This window comes from Crocodylus siamensis, chromosome 2 (genome assembly GCF_052110815.1).
Source record: "Crocodylus siamensis isolate JL-2025a chromosome 2, ASM5211081v1, whole genome shotgun sequence".
NCBI classification, from domain to species: domain Eukaryota; kingdom Metazoa; phylum Chordata; order Crocodylia; family Crocodylidae; genus Crocodylus; species Crocodylus siamensis.
Genome location: NC_143396.1, coordinates 167,097,109 through 167,114,759, shown reverse-complemented (window position 1 = coordinate 167,114,759; position 17,651 = coordinate 167,097,109). Strand labels below are relative to the sequence as shown.

The 17,651-nt window shown below is 44.8% G+C and overlaps 2 protein-coding genes across 2 annotated transcripts; both read left to right on the top strand.

Moving 5' to 3' along the window:
• The first annotated feature begins 2,712 nt into the window (after positions 1-2,712).
• LOC149871124 (olfactory receptor 5B12-like) lies at positions 2,713-3,654 on the top strand. The gene has a single exon (XM_090034825.1). The coding sequence runs from the start codon at positions 2,713-2,715 to the stop codon at positions 3,652-3,654; it is 942 nt and encodes a 313-aa protein (XP_089890951.1).
• A 9,052-nt stretch (positions 3,655-12,706) lies between these two features.
• Positions 12,707-13,654, top strand: LOC149871123 (olfactory receptor-like protein COR4). The gene has a single exon (XM_090034564.1). It carries the CDS (start codon positions 12,707-12,709, stop codon positions 13,652-13,654), a length of 948 nt encoding a protein of 315 aa, XP_089890690.1.
• The last annotated feature ends 3,997 nt before the right edge of the window (positions 13,655-17,651 follow it).

Below are 17,651 nucleotides of genomic sequence, written 5' to 3'. Positions count from 1 at the left end.
CCTAGATACCTAAAGAAGGACTTCTTATTGTCCTTGACTCCCTTGGCTAACTTAAACTCAGTCGTCACCTTACCTTTCCTAAAAATTTCCCTACAAGTGCAGACCACTGTTGTGTGGTCCTCCTTGAGGACTGTCCCTAGCTTCTACTGTGTGTATGCCTCTTTTTTCTTTTTCAAAAGGACTGCAATGTCCCTATTAAGCCAAGATGACTTGTCAGATCTGCTACCTTTCTTCTTCATGGGAACTGTTTTCTTTTGTACTTCAGGGATAGTGTCCTTGAGGAATGACCACACTTCATGCACCCCATTGGCCATTAGGATTTAACCTATAGCTTTGAACTTCTCAGTATTGTAAAGGTGCCATGAGAACAGAATTGGATCTTGGTATAGGAACATACTGGACAATTCCATGAGTACACTATAAGCCAGAACACAATATGGACTTTTCTCACTTAGTTCAGGTGGCTTTGCTGGTCTAAAAGGAGTGGTGTGTTTTAAAATGGCTTCATACTGAAATCAGTAAAAGGATTTGGAGTGTCAGAGAGTCCAAAGAATTGTATAAGAAGGTGGTGTGTTTAACGAGTTATTTTTCAGTCATGCAGGCTTGCACTTTTGTCTAAGCCCCAGTATTTCTATTTTAATATGTATCCAAGGGCCACAAGAAAGACAGGAGGCAACAATTCCTCTTGCAGAGAAACAGGACAAAAATATCGCGTTAAACTTTTGTCTTGTCAGTTCTGAAGATAATAGCAATAACTAATTCATCTATGCACACTTGAGCTCTATGACACATCCCATGCCCAGAATTCCTGAGAAAACTCTCTGGCATGATGTAACTCCAAAGCTGCCAAGCATGACTTCACTCTGCCCTACAGGGTCTCTGAAGAATTCTGTATTTCCCCTGGGTGGAAATAACCCTGCATCCTCCCATGCTCAGAGTCCATATCTATGTGTAACTTTCACCACACTGATATCATTCAAGAAGAATCGTTGCAAGAAAACAGGTGAGTTACAGAACACTTTTATGGGATAGAAATTGTACCTTTGCTTCATATCAGAACAAATCATGTTTAAACATGGCTAAATCACTCAAATTATTATAGTGCCCGACTGACAAAAAAATTGTATTTACATCAGGTCATCACCAGAGCTGACTGCAGACACTCCAGAAAGACTAACAGACATCAACAAACCGAATAAATATGTTGCCATTTAAAGCAAGGTACACAAGGGCATGTTAGTGGTCTGACATTAAATATACAGAACAAACGGTAGCTTATTAAGTGTAATAGTTCAGGAGAAAAGTATGGGAATGGCTGAGGACATTGCTAAGGAAATAAATAATGAACGTGTAGTGGTAGTGAGAAGGAAAATGCAGCCTGCCTATGTGAATAGTAGTAGAGAAAATCATATGGAAATTATCATAATGCTTCTATGAATATATGTAGCATGTTGACCTCTGGAATCCTGTTCATACATCTCTATCTCTCTCTCTCTGTTTCTCTCTCTATCAAACTATAGCTGTCAGGAAATGTTAGTCCTAAGGCTCCAGATCAGATGGTGGAAGGTTAGAGTGGTATTGCATATTAACTGCCCAGGGATATGGCAAGCTCCTTCTGGAATTCATGTAAAGCATCACTTTCTTATTCCACCTGTCTTGGCTCTAAAACAAACCAAAAGCAGACTTCCCCTGACTACTGGCATTGAAATGGATTTAATAGGAGGAGTACAAAGTACGGTAGAAAATGGGAAAAGAGGGATAAAGAGAAGTATCATAGTGCATGAGGAATGAGAAGAGTTGAACAATGCTTCACATTGCTGTGGCTGCTGAGACACTAGTCCTTGAAATAATAACACCCTGCTTGTCTGATTTGATGAGAACAACAGTGCCATCATGTGAAACTCAGTCCCTCTGTAATTATAGTTGTGCCAGTTGATCCTTCCAGTCTCGTCCCGGCTAATTCCACTGCCTAAGCAATTTAGCAAGTTTTCTTTAGAAAGACCATTTCTAAAAAAGGTTGGCAACTTTCACCCAGGAAATCTGCCCAAGCAGAATAAGTATCCATACTTACATATTTCTTATTTTCTTTAAGAACCGCTTATTATAAAGCTCCCACAAGTCACTCCAGTTCCTTTAAATTGAATCTTTTCACCTAGACTCTGTTCTGTGCTTTTGTAGCACAACCATTTCATATTACAGATTTCTGAGCCATTATGCCCTCATGGGTATAGGTTGTAGTTGTGTTGGTTTAAGGACATAGGCAGACAAGTTCTTTGGGTAAATCCAATATCTTTTATTAGACCAACTAAAATAATTGGAAAAATTCTTCTTTGCAAGCTTTCAGGTACAAACACCCTTCATCAGGCTGAGGAAGCATCTGCAGTTGCTCTGTCCTTTTCCTGTACAGAATAGAAAAGAAGGCAGAGGCCGGTATGCATGCAAGAAAGCCAGTCAATGAAAATGCAAACTGAGGCAGTCAATGGGTGAGAGACAAGTGAGGGGAGGTGGCGGCAGGACAGGAAAGGGGAATATAGACCTGGTGATAAGAATATAGCTAGTATTATGCCATTATGACACTTTTTAATTAATTCTGGGCACTGAAAACCTTCCACTTACAGATTTCAGCATACCAGTTCCATCCAAATAATACTCCTGCAGGACATTCCTCTTCTAACTATCGCCCTTTGTTTTTGCCCCACAGACACCAAGAAAATGGAAACAGAAAACCAGTCCATGGTGACAGAATTCAGTCTCTCAGGATTCACTGTCCATCTGGAGCTACAGGTCCACCTACTTGTGGTGTTCCTGGCAATCTATGTCATCACTGTGGTGGGGAATCTCGGGATGATTTTGCTAATAAGGTCAGATTCCCGACTTCACACCCCCATGTACTTTTTCCTCAGCAACTTGTCCTTTGTAGATTTCAGCTTGTCATCTTGTATTACACCTAAGTTGCTGTCAAATCTTTTGGCAGACAGGAAGGTCATTTCATATGCTGGCTGCCTTTCCCAGTTCTATTTTTATGTTTTATTTGGTACTACAGAAGGCTTCCTGCTGGCAGTCATGGCATATGACCGCTACATGGCTATCTGTAACCCACTGCGCTATACAATAGCCATGTCCCATAGAGTCCGTGTCAGGCTGATTGCTGGCTGTTATCTGGGTGGAATTATCAACTCTACTGTGCACACAGGCAACATGCTCCGATTGTCCTTCTGTGAAATCAGTGTTATCAATCATTTTTACTGTGAAGCCCCCCCACTCTATGCAATCTCGTGCACTGATACCAACATCAACAGCATGGTCATATTTGCATTCACAGGGATTATTATATTAGTTACTGTAACGAGCATCATTGTCTCCTACACCTTCATCCTGGCCACCATCCTGAGGATCCGCTCAGCTGAGGGCAGGCACAAAGCCTTCTCCACCTGTGCCTCCCACATGACAGCGGTTTCCCTCTTCTATGGATCTGTTGCATTCATGTATCTACGACCCAACTCCAAACACTCCCAGGATGTAGACAAAGTGGCCTCCTTGTTCTACACAGTGGTGACCCCCATGCTGAACCCCCTGATTTACAGCCTGAGGAACAAGGAAGTAAAAGATGCCCTTAAGAGACTGATGAAGAAGAAAAGGGACACATGTATGTGATGCTGATGAGTTGATCATAAATGAAACATTTTAAGTGGATAAATATGAGGACTATTCCTTCTGTTTTTTTACAACAGAAAAACATGGTTAGATATTTGCTAACTACCAACAAATAATATTTTATTTGCACTAAATTATATTGAGGCTGACTCCACATGGGTAATATATGCTGAAATATCAGTTTCCATATGCACAACAAGGTTTTAGCACAGTTTGGTTAATCTTCTCCTAATTATGGTGCTCTTAGTGACAATATACCCTAATCTACTCCTAATCTATCTACCCTAAGACTCCTTAGTCTCAGTATGAAGCCCTCCCTTTGGAAGAGGGAAACCCTGGGTTCCCTGATTCCTGCCAACAAGAGTCAGTAAATAGGACCATCTCTTGCCATATGGACTTGGCAATACTCTTACCTGTGATGTGATGGTTAAAACCCTGTACAGAAAAGGCAGAGAATTGGGTTTAAACTCCTTCTATATAAGCAGGGGAGGGTGTAGCATGGAATCTAACACAGTCTTCCCCTGTTGACTTTTAATTTGTGTTCATATTTTTCTTGGACTTACACCCAGGTACCACAGACCTAACTAGCCAGTGCATAGCCTACTAAGCTTGCTCTGTAAATACATGTTATTAAACCTCAACCCCACATGAGGCCCAATGACTAGGGGAACCAATTAATCAATTGCCCATGGGATCATGAGCACAACCACTTGTGGGTTAAACACAAGCACATGCTGCGTTCAACAGCTTTATTGAAGTGGAGGCAACTTCAGGCAGGTCCCCACCAAACTGAGGAGTGGCCCAGAACATCAGTGTATTCATACATTTATACTTTCCAGTCCACATTCATTGGCATTAAACCATGCCTAGTTTCTCTCTCTTACGCCCACAGCTCTGCCCCTGTATTTACATGGAATTGGCTATGCATTAGTCCATTATCATGAAACTTTCCACTCTGCACCTGCATGAGGTCGTCACCCCTACCACCTTCGGTCATCTGCGGTTACTCATCTTAAAAGCCTACTTTTTATTTTCCCTCTTAATATACCATTGGTTTCCTCCCCTGTCTGGTTTAAGCTCCTCTATTTCACAACTAAACAAATAGTCAAATGATTAGACAAATGATTGACTATTCAAAGCCCCTAAGTAAACAAACATGTAAAACAAACATTACACTTCTGCTAACTTCAGCATCTTAGGTCTTATGCATGGTTAAATCTCCAACTTGGGCATAGGCAATGTCTGTATCAGCTGCAGGACCAAGACCTTTTAAGTGCTCAGCACAAATCACCAAGGAAAAAGAGTGGGAGAAAGAGCAGATTGCAAACATCAGGGGAAAAGAAGCAAGAAAAAAGGGTGTGAAGTGCATCAGCTGCAAGCCCAATGCAAGGGCTTACCATAAATCAGCAGAAAAAAGGGCCGGAAAATGCAAGAGACACAGGGTGGGAAAATGCAAGGGTTCACCATCCTAACACATGTATGAAGAATAAGTGTGCAGACTATACTAGTAATAGGATTCCAAAGTGTGTATAAATGCCCAAAACAACACATATGCAGCTGTGAGAACAGGTGACTGGTGGGGGAGACATGGCGGGGGGGCATGTGCCCTCCATGACAGGGCCATCCCCGCCGCTGATGCCACTGATGGATTCTGTGGGTGCCTCCCCAGACTCAGGAGGCACTAGTCGCTCATGGCTGTGAGTGCCATTTCAGGTGAGCAAAGCTAAAATTGTACCCTCAGCTCCCCCGAGCACTTCTGGAGCTCTCATACTTCTCTACTTCCCCACATGATGGTTTGCTTGGATTCTGAATTTCTTGCTCCCTGGAGCTGTGAACTGCCTAGGTTCCTGCCTCACAAGCTAATGAACTACTCCATTGTTTAGTTCTTCTATAGCACTTGCTGCCCACTTTCATAGTTGCTGACCTGCTGGGATACCTGGCTTTAGGAGGACAACCAGAGAAACCATCTGCCTTGCTCACTTATGTCAAAATGTGCCAACAGAATCAACAGAATCCCACCAAATATTTCAATGCCACTGATTCAACTTTTTCCAACAAACACAAAGCTTTTCTTCCACAAAAGTTTTGACCAGCACTAACTAAGAATGACCAAAAAAATAGCTTTACAAAGTTAGATTGGAATAAGAAGAATAACGGCTGTGGACTTGGTGGTCATTTAAACTGGTTTCTGTAGTGGGGATCCCAAAACTGGACACGGTACTCCAGATGTTGCCTCATCAGTGCTGAATAGAGGGGAATCATCACTTCCCTTGACCCACCAGCAACACTCCTACCAATGCAGCCCAGTATGCCATTAGCCTTCTTGGCAACAAGGGAATACTGCTGGCTCATATTCAGCTTATTGTCCACTGTAACCCCGCTGGTCCTTTTCTGAAGAGCTGCTGCCCAACCAGTCGGTCCCCAGGCTGTAGCAGTGCATGGGATTGTTCCATCCTAAGTGCTGGACTTTGCACATTTCCTTGTTGAACCTCATGAGATTTATTTTGGCCCAATAATAATTTTGTGTGTATTTTCTTCTAGATTGGCAGTCCTCCTCCAGGGGGCTTTAAACTAGGCTTGTTGGGGGAAGGGGAAGATGAGGGTGGAGGAATCATCAGACTGCCAGACCAAGCAACACCCACAAGTACAGCCCCTCCTAGACCGACGAGTGAAACATATACACAGGCAAACGACAGGGGCCAGAGTAATGCTGAAAGTAGACGGCCAGTACACACATCCACAGGAGGCCTCAAATGCCTCTGCACAAGCGCCCGTAGTGTGGTTAACAAGCAGAAGGAACTCACCCTCCTGCTAGCCAACACCAACCTGGACATAGTGGGGATCACTGAAATGTAGTGGGACTCAACACATGACTGGGCGGTGAAAGTCAAGGGCTATAGGCTGTACAGGAGGGACAGGATAGGAAGGAAAGGTGGGGGCGTGGCAGTCTACATTAAGGAGGAATACCCATCCTCGTCAATTAACAAAGAATCAGAGCAAGGGCACTCTGAAGTGCTTTGGGTTAGAATACAAGGCAGTCGAAGGGAAAGAGACTTAACAGTGGGGATCTACTACAGACCTCCAAACCAAGGGGAAGAGCTCAACCAGGAATTCTTAGGTCAGCTCACGGAGGTAGTGAAGTCAAAGGATGTGGTAGTCATGGGGGACCTGAACTTCCCAGACATCTGCTGGGAAGAGCAGTCAGTCAGATCTTACTGCTCATGTAGGTTCTTAGCCAGAATGCAGGACCTCCATCTAACCCAGGAAGTGCACAGCCCCACCAGGGGAGCCGCCTTGTTGGACCTAGTGCTGGCCATGGGAGATGACCTGGTGAGGGGGCTGCGGGTGCTCAACACCTGGGTAACAGTGACCATCACCTGCTGGAATTCACCATCCAGCGAAAGGTGGCAAAGGCCTGCAGCAAGGCAGCAGCCCTGGATTTCATGAGGGCAGACTTCAATGAGCTGAGGAGAATAGTCGGGGAAGCACTGAGGTCCCAGAGGGGAGGGGAGCCAGGTGTCCAAGGAGAGTGGTCGCTCCTTAAGGAGGAGATCCTCCAAGCCCAAAAGGAGGTAATCCCAACACAGATCAAAGGGAGCAGGAGGGCACACAAGCCTCCATGGCTCACCAAAAGCATCCAGGAATGTCTCCTAGCTAAAAGGGAGGCATATACCCAATGGAAAGGAGGGGCCATCACCAGGGATGACTATACTGCAGTTTCTCGGGGATGTAGGGGGGCAGTCAGGAAGGCCAAGGCAGAGATGGAATTGGAACTAGCTTCCTGGATCAAGGACAACAGGAAGTCCTTTTTTAAATACATAGGGGGTAAAAAGAAGGTTCCAGGTAATGTGAGGCCCCTGCAGGACATGTTAGGAAATTTGGTCATCACACCAGACGACAAAGCCAACATATTTAACGATTTCATTGCCTCCATTTTCCTAAGCAGGGACCAGAACAGTCACCCCCTCGCTGGGCCCCCCTCAGGCCCCAGGGGAGGCACACCTAGGCCAAGGGTTAGTGAGGAACTAGTTAGGGAACTTCTGGAGGGACTGGATGTATTCAAGTCAGCTGGTCTGGACAATCTCCACCCCAGAGTACTGAGGGAATTGGCTGAGGTCATAGCAGGACCCCTGGCACAGCTTTATGATCACTCATGGGGCTCTGGTGTGGTGCCAGAGGACTGGAAGAGGGCCAATGAGGCTCCCATCTTCAAAAAGGGGACGAAGGAGGACCCGGGAAACTATAGGTCAGTTAGTCTTACCTCGATCCTAGGCAAGCTTTTTGAGAAAATTATTCTGGTGCATATCTACGAGGGGCCAGCAGGGGAGCTCATGCTTAGGGGCAACCAACACAGGTTCATTAGTGGCAGGTCCTGTCAGACCAACCCAGTGGCCTTCTATGATCAGATCACCAAATCCTTAGATGCAGGGGTAGCAGTGGACATAGTCTTCCTGGACTTTCGGAAGGCCTTCAACACTGTCTCTCACCCTGTTCTCATTAAGCAACTGGGGGACTGTGGTGTTAACACCCACACAGTCAATTGGGTCGCCAACTGGCTGGAGGGCCACACCCAGAGAGTGGTGGTGGATGGGTCATCTTCGACCTGGAGGGATGCGGGCAGTGGGGCTCCGCAGGGCTTGGTCCTCGGGCCCGTACTGTTCAACATCTTCATCAGCGACTTGGACGAGGGGGTAAAAAGCACCCTGTTCAAATTTGCTAAGATGTGGGGGGATGTGGGCACGCTAGAAGGGAGGAATAGGCTGCAATCGGACCTAGACAGGTTACAGGGTGGGCGGATGAGAATAGGATGGGATTCAACACCGACAAGTGCAAAGTGATGCACCTGCGGAAGAACAACCAGCACCATACCTACAGGCTGGGGAACTCTCTTCTCGTCAGGACAGAGGCAGAAAAGGATCTTGGAGTCATAATTGACTCCAAGATGAACATGGGCCGGCAGTGTGGGGATGCAGTCAGGAAGGCCAACCTCACGTTGTCATGCATCCACAGATGCATCACAAGTAGGTCCAAGGAGGTGATACTCCCCCTCTATGTGGCACTGGTCAGGCCACAGCTGGAGTACTGTGTCCAGTTCTGGGCGCCGCACTTCAGGAGGGATGTGGACAACATGGAGAGGGCCCAGAGGCGGGCCACTCTCATGATCAGGGGACAACAGGGCAGGCCCTATGAGGAGAGGCTACGGGACCTGAACCTGTTCAGCCTCCAGAAGAGAAGGCTGAGGGGGGATCTAGCCGCCTGTTACAAACTAGTCAGGGGGGACCAGCAGGCACTGGGGAAGTCCCTGTTCCCCCAAGCACTGCCAGGAGTGACCAGGAATAACGGTCACAAGCTGGCAGAGGGTAGATTTAGGCTAGACATCAGGAGGCGCTACTTCACGGTCAGGGCAGCTAGGATCTGGAACCAAATTCCAAGAGAAATGGTGCTGGCTCCTGCCCTGGGGGTCTTTAAGAGGAGGCTGGCCGAACACCTTGCTGGGGTCATTTGACCGCAGTGCTCTTTCCTGCCAGGACAGGGGGTCAGACTAGATGATATACTCAGGTCCCTTCCGACCCTAGAAACGATGAAACTATGAATCCTCCAATTTGTGTAGGTGTCTCAGAATTCTAGCCCTACCCTTCAGTGTAGCCCCCTAGCCTGGTGTTGTCTGCAAACTTGATGAGGGTGCACTCTGTGCCATCCTCCAGGTCATTGATGAAGACATTGAACAAAACCGACCCCAGGACTGGCCCCTGAGGCACTCCACTTAATACTGGCTGCCAACTAGACATCAAGCCATTGATTCCTACCCTCTCAGCCTGATGCTCCAGCCAGTTTTCTATGTACCTTACAATCCATTCATCTAGCCCATACTTCCTCAGTTTGCCTGTGAGAATGTTGTGGGATACCGTATCAAAAGCCTTGCTAAAATCAAGATACAACACATCCACTGGTCTCCCTGCATCCACAGAGCCAGTCATCTCATCAGACAAGGCAGTCAGGTTGGTCAGGTATGACTTGCCCTTTGTGAATCCATGCTGACTGTTCCTAATCACCTTCTTCTCCTCCAAGTGCTTCAAGGTGGATTCCTCGAGGATCTGTTTCATGATTTTTCCAAGGACTAAGGTGAGGGTGACTGGTCTATAGTTCTCTGACTCCTCTTTCCACTATGTTGGCCCTTTCCCAATCATCTGGGACCTCTTCTGATGTCCATGAGTTTTCAAAGATGATGGCCAGCAGCTCGGCAACCACATCAGCAAACTCCCTCAGCTCTGTACTTGCTGGATCTCTCTACTGTGTAGTTACTGTACAGGGGGAAAAAGCAGCTTCTCAGGAAACAGAGACTGAGGTTTTGTCACTTGGTCACTTCAATTTACCTATCCAAATTCTGACTGTCCCACAATAGTCATGTCAGTGATCTGGGCTTTCTGAGCCTAAAGAGCTGTCACAGAACAGCTTGACAGTATGTCAAGTTGCACACAGGAGCTCATTGACTAATCTGTATGCCCCTGGAGGGAGCAAAGAACTGATCAAAACCAAGCTTCCTCTTGGACGCAGTTTTGGTCTGACCCCTTGGAGATTTGAGGCCAAATATTTTTTGATTTACTCCACACACAGTTACACCCTCTGTCTGACATTTGCTACCAGCATAAAAAAAACAAACAAACAAATTAAGGGCTGTGTTAAGAAGTTGCATCCTCCAGGGGCTAGAGGTGCTCCTGGAGTTCCAATTCTCTGACTCATGATAGCACAAGAGTTAATAAGGAACCAGCCTATTTCTGGTTACACAAAGACCTACTTTATATATACATGTCACAGGGAGAGTGTAGAGATGAGAGCCAGGAGAGGCAATGAAGCACTGGAGAGGTCAGTTCCATAGCATCCTTGCTCCTGCCATAAATTACATGGTAAGATTCAATAGGGGAAGGAGCACATTAACATTAGAGGGAATAATCCACCTCATCTTTCTGCCCATAAACCCATCGTTAGTGTGGGAAGAGGAAGAGTCAGGGAGATGAGGAGGAGCAGTGATTTGGAGAGAGAAAGGGGGAATGTTCATTAGAGAGAGAGACAATCTTGCTAGAAAACCCCAGCCCTACCACTGAGAATTGTGTTGTCTTCAGAAATTATTTCTCCTTCCTCTGGAGGTTATTTACTATAATTCCAAATACATGCTATTTTCCTTTGTTACTCAGATTCTCTCCAGGCCTATGATATTTGTCTGATGTCAGCAAATCCCCCTCATCTTCCTCCTTCAAGTCCTAGATAGAAGCATCCTTGCCTGCAGTGCTCACAGGATGCTGGAGAGTGGTGAGACACTGATATGGTGAGACCACAGCTTGTCATGATGTCCAGTGCTGTCTCCTTGGATCTGTCGACAGGGCAATGTTAGATGTGATGGCAGTACATCAACACACAGCAGTGGCAGCTTTAATCCAGCCAGCTTGTATGTTAGGAAAAGGAAGTCTCAGCACTGAAAAAGTGCACCCAGAACCATAGACGCCAGTCAGGTTGCTAGGTAGTGCTGCATTCTGCATAGCTACAACTGAATATTAGTACTTAGACTACGTAGAATACAACAACTTTGGTCATATCTGCACATGCTGTTATCACAGCTGTGTTTACCGTGCACATGTACCAATTTTTCTATGCACACATACTCTCACTCCCATCTACCGACTGTAGTCAGCTCTTGTTACTTAATCTCTTCCAAGAATAAAATGCCATAGTATGATTTCTACAAAGCTGAGACAGTCTCTTTATGAAATGAATGCAAGCTGTCTCTGTAGTGACGTGGTTTATGACTAAGGGTCCAGCTGATACACCCCAAAGCTTCCGGGTTATATTTCTTACTGTACTGGACTCTGAACTGAGGTTCTTCAGTCTCTCTTCATCTTATTCATATTCCAGTCCCCACATCATTGATCATATGTCAGCCAGAAACATTAACTCATTTGTAGGTGGGCAGGTGATGAATGCTCTTATAGGAAATTCATAAAGAAATTTTATACGCATCTTACCTATTGCTTTTGCTTCACTACTGATTCTTGTGCTCTTGGAGAATACACTGGGACTATAAGTAAACTGAGGAGCCCCCCTGTATCTATATAACTGCAGAACTGAAGCATAATTTGGTATAATGATAAAAACATACAGGTTCTGTTAGCAAACCTCTGTTTCCTTGTGGCACCAACCTGGAAAGTGCAAATGAAAAAGATTAAGGTTTTACATATCCTGTGCTTCAGAATATCAAAAGCAGGGAAACATTCCTGTGAGGAACTGAGTTTTTAAAAATAATTTATGCTGTCTCAGACTTTGATTCACCAAAAATAATGGTGAACTCTCTTATTGATTAAAATGCTTCTTTATTTTCAAATAAGCATTGTCCTTAAAGAACAAGTAACGCGGAAATTTTATACTGGAGATGTTAATAATCTTGTAGAACAGTCATAGTGAGAAAGAAAATGAGTTGAGGGACATAGTTTCATAGTTTCTAGGGTTGGAAGGGACCTGAGTAGATCATCTAGTCCAACCCCCTGCCATGGCAGGAAAGAGCACTGGGGTCAAACCGCCCCAGCAAGGTGTACATCTTGCCTCCTCTTAAAGACCCCCAGGGTAGGAGCCAGCACCACTTCTCTTGGAAGCTGGTTCTGGATGGAGAAAATGAAGAGCAATTAAGAGGTTTCATAACACTACAAGTAACAGGCATATTCCAGGCATGATGTACTTTCTAGTGCATGAAAGACTTCCCGGTGCAGGATGTCCCCCACCCATTATTTTAGTTTCCTTTTTCAAAGCCATTTACTGATCTTTCCATGCCCTCACAATTATCATAGGAATACTGATGCTGTATCACTCTACCTGAAGAGGATCCATGAAACCAAGACAGCAGGGAAAATAGCGTATGCTGAGCCTCCTGCCTGAAGAACCAAAAGGTCAACATTATTCAACAGCTCTGGGAGAAGCTCCAAGAGGTAACTGGACTGAAGAAGTGGCTGCTATTTTGCAATGTTCCTCTACGTTGTACTGGCCAAGTCCATGCTCTAAACTAATAATGGAAAGAAACTGCAACCAGGAGGCTGAATTCCTGTTCACAGGACTCACAAATCACCATGTTTATCGGATCCCTCTCTTTCTGTTCTTCCTAGCAATTTATCTCATCACTGTGGTAGCCAACATTGGGCTGATGTTTCTAACCTGGGTTGACTCTAGGCTTCACACCCCCATGTATTTTTTCCTTCGTTATTTGGCTTTTGCTGATCTCTGTTATTCAACAGTCATCACTCCCAAGATGCTGTCTGATTCTTTAATGGAGAGCAAAATAATTTCATACATAGGATGTGGGGTTCAGGTTTTTCATTTTGCTCTCTTTGTTGTAACTGAAGGCTTCCTCTTGGCTACAATGGCATATGACCGTTACGTGGCTATCTCTAGCCCACTGCTGTATTCTGTCATCATGTCCCCAAAACTCTGTGCACAGCTGGTCATTGGTTCCTTCTTAATTGGGTGTGTAAATGGAATGACACAAGCTGTGAATATGTCATATTTATCTTTCTGTGGCTCCAAGGTCATTGAGCATTTCTTCTGTGATATCCCCCCACTGATATCCCTCTCTGAGTCTGATTCCACAGTCAATCAGATTATTCTCCTTGCTTCCACTATTCTATTTGGACTGTCCAGTGGTGTCCTTGTTTTTATCTCATACATTTTCATCCTCTCCACCATCCTGAGGATCCGTTCTACTGAGAGCAAACACAAAGCCTTCAACACCTGCACCTCCCACCTTACAGCAGTTTGTATCTTCTATGGTACTGCTCTCTTTGTATATTTAAAACCCAGCTCCAAGGACTCAAAGCCAGAGGACAAATGGGCCCCAGTCTTCTACACAGTGATGATCCCCATGCTGAATCCCCTAATATACAGCTTAAGGAACAAAGAAGTGAAAGATGCCCTGAGAAGAGTGATATCAAAGAATATATTACTGAACATTGTAAATTCCTAATCAGGTGGCAATAATACATAATATATGTATACCTGGCCCAAGCACTGGATCTCATTCTGCTGTGAGTCTGCTTGCTTTATTAATTGCATTGAAACCCCCCATTTTGAAGGACTGATTTCTTCTATAGTTATACTCTTAACCATCTGTAATGTTGAAAAGGTTTGGGGGACCAAATACACCATTGCTTTGCTAAAAATAACCGATTGTTAAGAAATCCATTTATAATAATGAAGCATGATAAGATGAGAACAAATAGCTAATATATTCTTTAATCTTTTGCAGATCTCTAGGTTTAACCATGCCATTCTACCATCATATGCCCTAAACATAGTTTGACTCTAGCTCTGCCAAAATTATGTATAATCTTAAACTAGGCAATATGCTGCTTTATGCTTTACAAACACACTTGTGCACATTTTCAGATGCTTGAGAGTAGCTCACTTGCAGTCCCCTAGGTGAAGACAAAACTGTAGTTCTGAGGATGAGACTCTTACCCTGATTCTCCCTCTGTTCCCAGCATGGTGGTAGTTGTCAGGAGGGTGAGGGTAGGGTTGTAGAGACCAAGATGGATTTTGTTTATGGTCCACGTATGGATGATGTTAAGTAGGTTATGGTTCGACCTTTGTATGAACTTTAATTTAAAACCTTACATCACCACCAATGAAGCACATGCAGAGTACAGTGTTTTGTGCAGAATAGAGTATTGTGCGCTATGCTGACACGTGGCCATGGGCCTGTGGTGTGTTGGTGCGTTGAATAGTTGTTTGAAGAGTGAAGGATAGGTTTGGGATAGACTTGGTGTGTGTCAATGGATCATTCACTGATGTGGAGCGTGGAGTTTCAACCTGGTCGCCACGGACGGAAAAGACATCGCTCATCTTGAGATATTTCACTGAGATAGCAATGTTTGGCTCCTCAGCTCATCCCCACTGAGTGTGCGTGTACTTCAGCAGCGGCCCTCTATCTCATATAGAGTAAGTATCACCCTTATCATTCCTACCCTTACCTGAGGTATCCTTGAAGTCTGGTGGTACCAGTGAAGAGAGAGTGGTTAAATAAATATCCCTTCCTTGTTAATAAATTGATTCCCTGTTCCTGAAGCTACTGAGTTGTACATTGTCAAGGATAAGTGTTTACATGTTTATTTAACCATCTGTGAAAGTATTCGTTCAATAAACTGTTCAATTCATAAACATTAACACTTGTAGTCTCATGGAGTGATTGGCAATTAGACATTTTAGTCCTCAATTAATTCTCCAGTCTAATCTACTGGTGATTAGACATGGGAGGTTGGGCTGTATGTGTTCTAAGGGGCAAAGTTCCACCCTTTCGTTGACTGGACTCTGTAGCTGCTATTTTGGCATAGCACTAATTAGACTCCCAATTAGTCCAAGCTCAGCAGGGTAGAGCAAAAAATCTTTACTTCTAAGCCTACCTATTGCACTTTTTCCCCTTTTCTAAACAGCTTAGCTCCAGTATGTGGCTGCAGAACTGTACCTTCACAGACAACCTAGTACCCATTCCCTGACCTCCACCATAGAACTGCTGTCATTGTTCATTAAGGAAAAGGAACTAGCGATTTGCCAGCTCCACCTTCATCAGGGTCTCCATTCTGTGTTCTGCTGGGCTTGGAGAAATTTCATTTACGGTCAGATCTAGATCAGTCCACTAAGCAGCTGAAATAGAAGTTAGATTGGATTTTGAGAAGCAAGTCTTTGGGGGGGGGGGGTTTACTGGACCAACTGTATAGTTGGAAGAGTAGTTGGACACATTTTCAGGCATCAGGTGCCCTTCCACAGGTCACCTAAATCCCCAGAGAGGCCTGACCTATCAGGTACCTCTCAAGAATGTCATAATTACACTGGCTGCTTTGAGCCTCATGTCAGTTCCCATAGACCCAGATCTTAGGGTGTTCCCACTAGAGTAACCAGGCCCCATTTTCATAGCATAGAAACAAATTTGAACTGAGTGCCCCTTCTGGACACACAGGTTACATCTTCATGAGATGAAGACTGCACAGCCATTACTACATAGTCCTTTAGTACTTGTATAAACAAGTACTAAATGACTGAGCTGTAACCCAAGTTACTGCGCAATCAGTGCTGAAAAATGCCTTTTTTGTGACACAACTGTGCAGTAGCATCGTGTCATCATTTTTGCCATGCAATGCTACTGTCCAGTAGTATTAGGCTACTGCATAGTCAGTGTCTCATGTAGACATGGCCACAATGATCTTAGACTCCTAAAAGTGGAGTTGGTTAAAAACCATGGCTACTGGATTTAAAGTGAGGAAGAGAAAAAGCTGATGCTTGGACATGTCTTTGGCCCATAGCTTGGTGCTTCCTTAGAAGCTGAGTTACTTACTGGATCCACACACCTCTGGTTTGCTTCTAGTCCACTGGCCCCACATACTGTTGTAGATACTCAGAGGGCCAACATCTACAGGAGCACAAAAGGAAGGATTGCCTGATAGCTGACCTATGCATAATGGTTACCATACTGTGCTAGGAGGCCTGTAGGGCCCTAATTCAAACCCTTCTGGTAAGGGCTTTGAAAAACCTGGTCCTTTGACCTTCTAGGTAAGAACCCTAGCTACTGAGGTATGTTGAGAGAAAAATAGGTAATCTCTTACTCTCTCCCTTACTTTGTTGTTGCCAGGCCATGTGATTATATAGTCACCCATATACAGACATTACTATTTATCCAGAATGAGAAGACCTCTGAATAAGTGCCAAAAACAGCCTATAGATGGCCAAGAAATAGTCACTTAGACAATCAGAAAAAACAGAAAAACACTCCATGGGGCTATGGATAAAAGATGGATCATTCTGCAAAATGCTCAGTGACTCTTGATTATTGTTTTCCCAGCTAAGTTGTAGTTGTGTAAAGAAGTTAATTATGCAAGAGTGATTCAATAATGCAAAAGCAGTAAAGTAGACCCTCATGGGACAACTAAGGAAGTGGGAGAAAGATCAGGGGGAAGAAATAGATCTGGAGCAAAGGAGAGTAAGATGGGAATGGAATTATTCATTTTTCTTCTGTATTTTATACAAAAAAATGATCTTTATGAAATACTCCATAGAAAGGAGCTTTCTCCAACTAGGATTCAACACACATTTTCCAAAGGAGGTATATTATGCCGTAACAGCTGTTGAGAAAGAGGGGCCTTTACTCATACACGATGGTTGTGCTCACAGCTCCAAATATTCTGGAGAAAAGTGACCAAAATAACAACTTGTTTTGAGTGGTAATACCATTTAGATACACTCATCTGTCTACTGCAGGGGTTGGCAAACTTTTGCCACCACAGACCTCTGCTTATGACCCAGTCCCTACCAAGGGATGAACTCCCAGGAATCAGAAGATGCTGGGAAAGGAGTAGTTAGAAAAAAACTGTAGGACAATGGGGATGCTTCCTCTTCTGTAGCAGAGAAAATAAACTGAACAGTGCAGGCAGTAGAACCCTAGACATGATTCCTCTTCTGCCCTCACACACAAGACATAATGCCTTGAAACAGAGGTGCTCAACCCCAAGTCCACAGGCCAAAATTGGTGGCCCAGGTGGACCATCGTGTCTGGCCCACATGACTCCCCATAGGCTGGGAAATTTGGCAATAGAGTAGCAGTGGCCATTAGTACTGCCACACCTCCCCCACTCCCAAATTCACTGCCAGGTCCTTCAAGGTCAGATTGAGGCGAGGCCACACCCTTCCTCTCCCTGTGTGACCAGATTGGACTAAGCCATGCCTCCTCCCCACACATGGCAGGTTCTCCCCATGCTGTGCTGCTTCCCCTCCCCTCCCTGCTCCCTGGCAAGGCTGGATCAGGCCATATCAGACATCAAAGAGGGCCCACACGCAGAATCTTGCCCATGGAAGTACTGGGCACTGCCCATCCAGCCTGCAGGGCAAAACGGTTGAGTACCGCTGTCTCAAAACATTAAAAGCACCCTTTAACTTGCCACAGATAAAGTAGTGGGATGCAGGCACAGTCAATG

Excerpts from the sequence above, each read along its gene's own strand:
- LOC149871123 (XM_090034564.1), top strand. The coding sequence starts at position 12,707 with ATGGAAAGAAACTGCAACCAGGAGGCTGAATTCCTGTTCACAGGACTC.
- LOC149871124 (XM_090034825.1), top strand. The coding sequence starts at position 2,713 with ATGGAAACAGAAAACCAGTCCATGGTGACAGAATTCAGTCTCTCAGGA.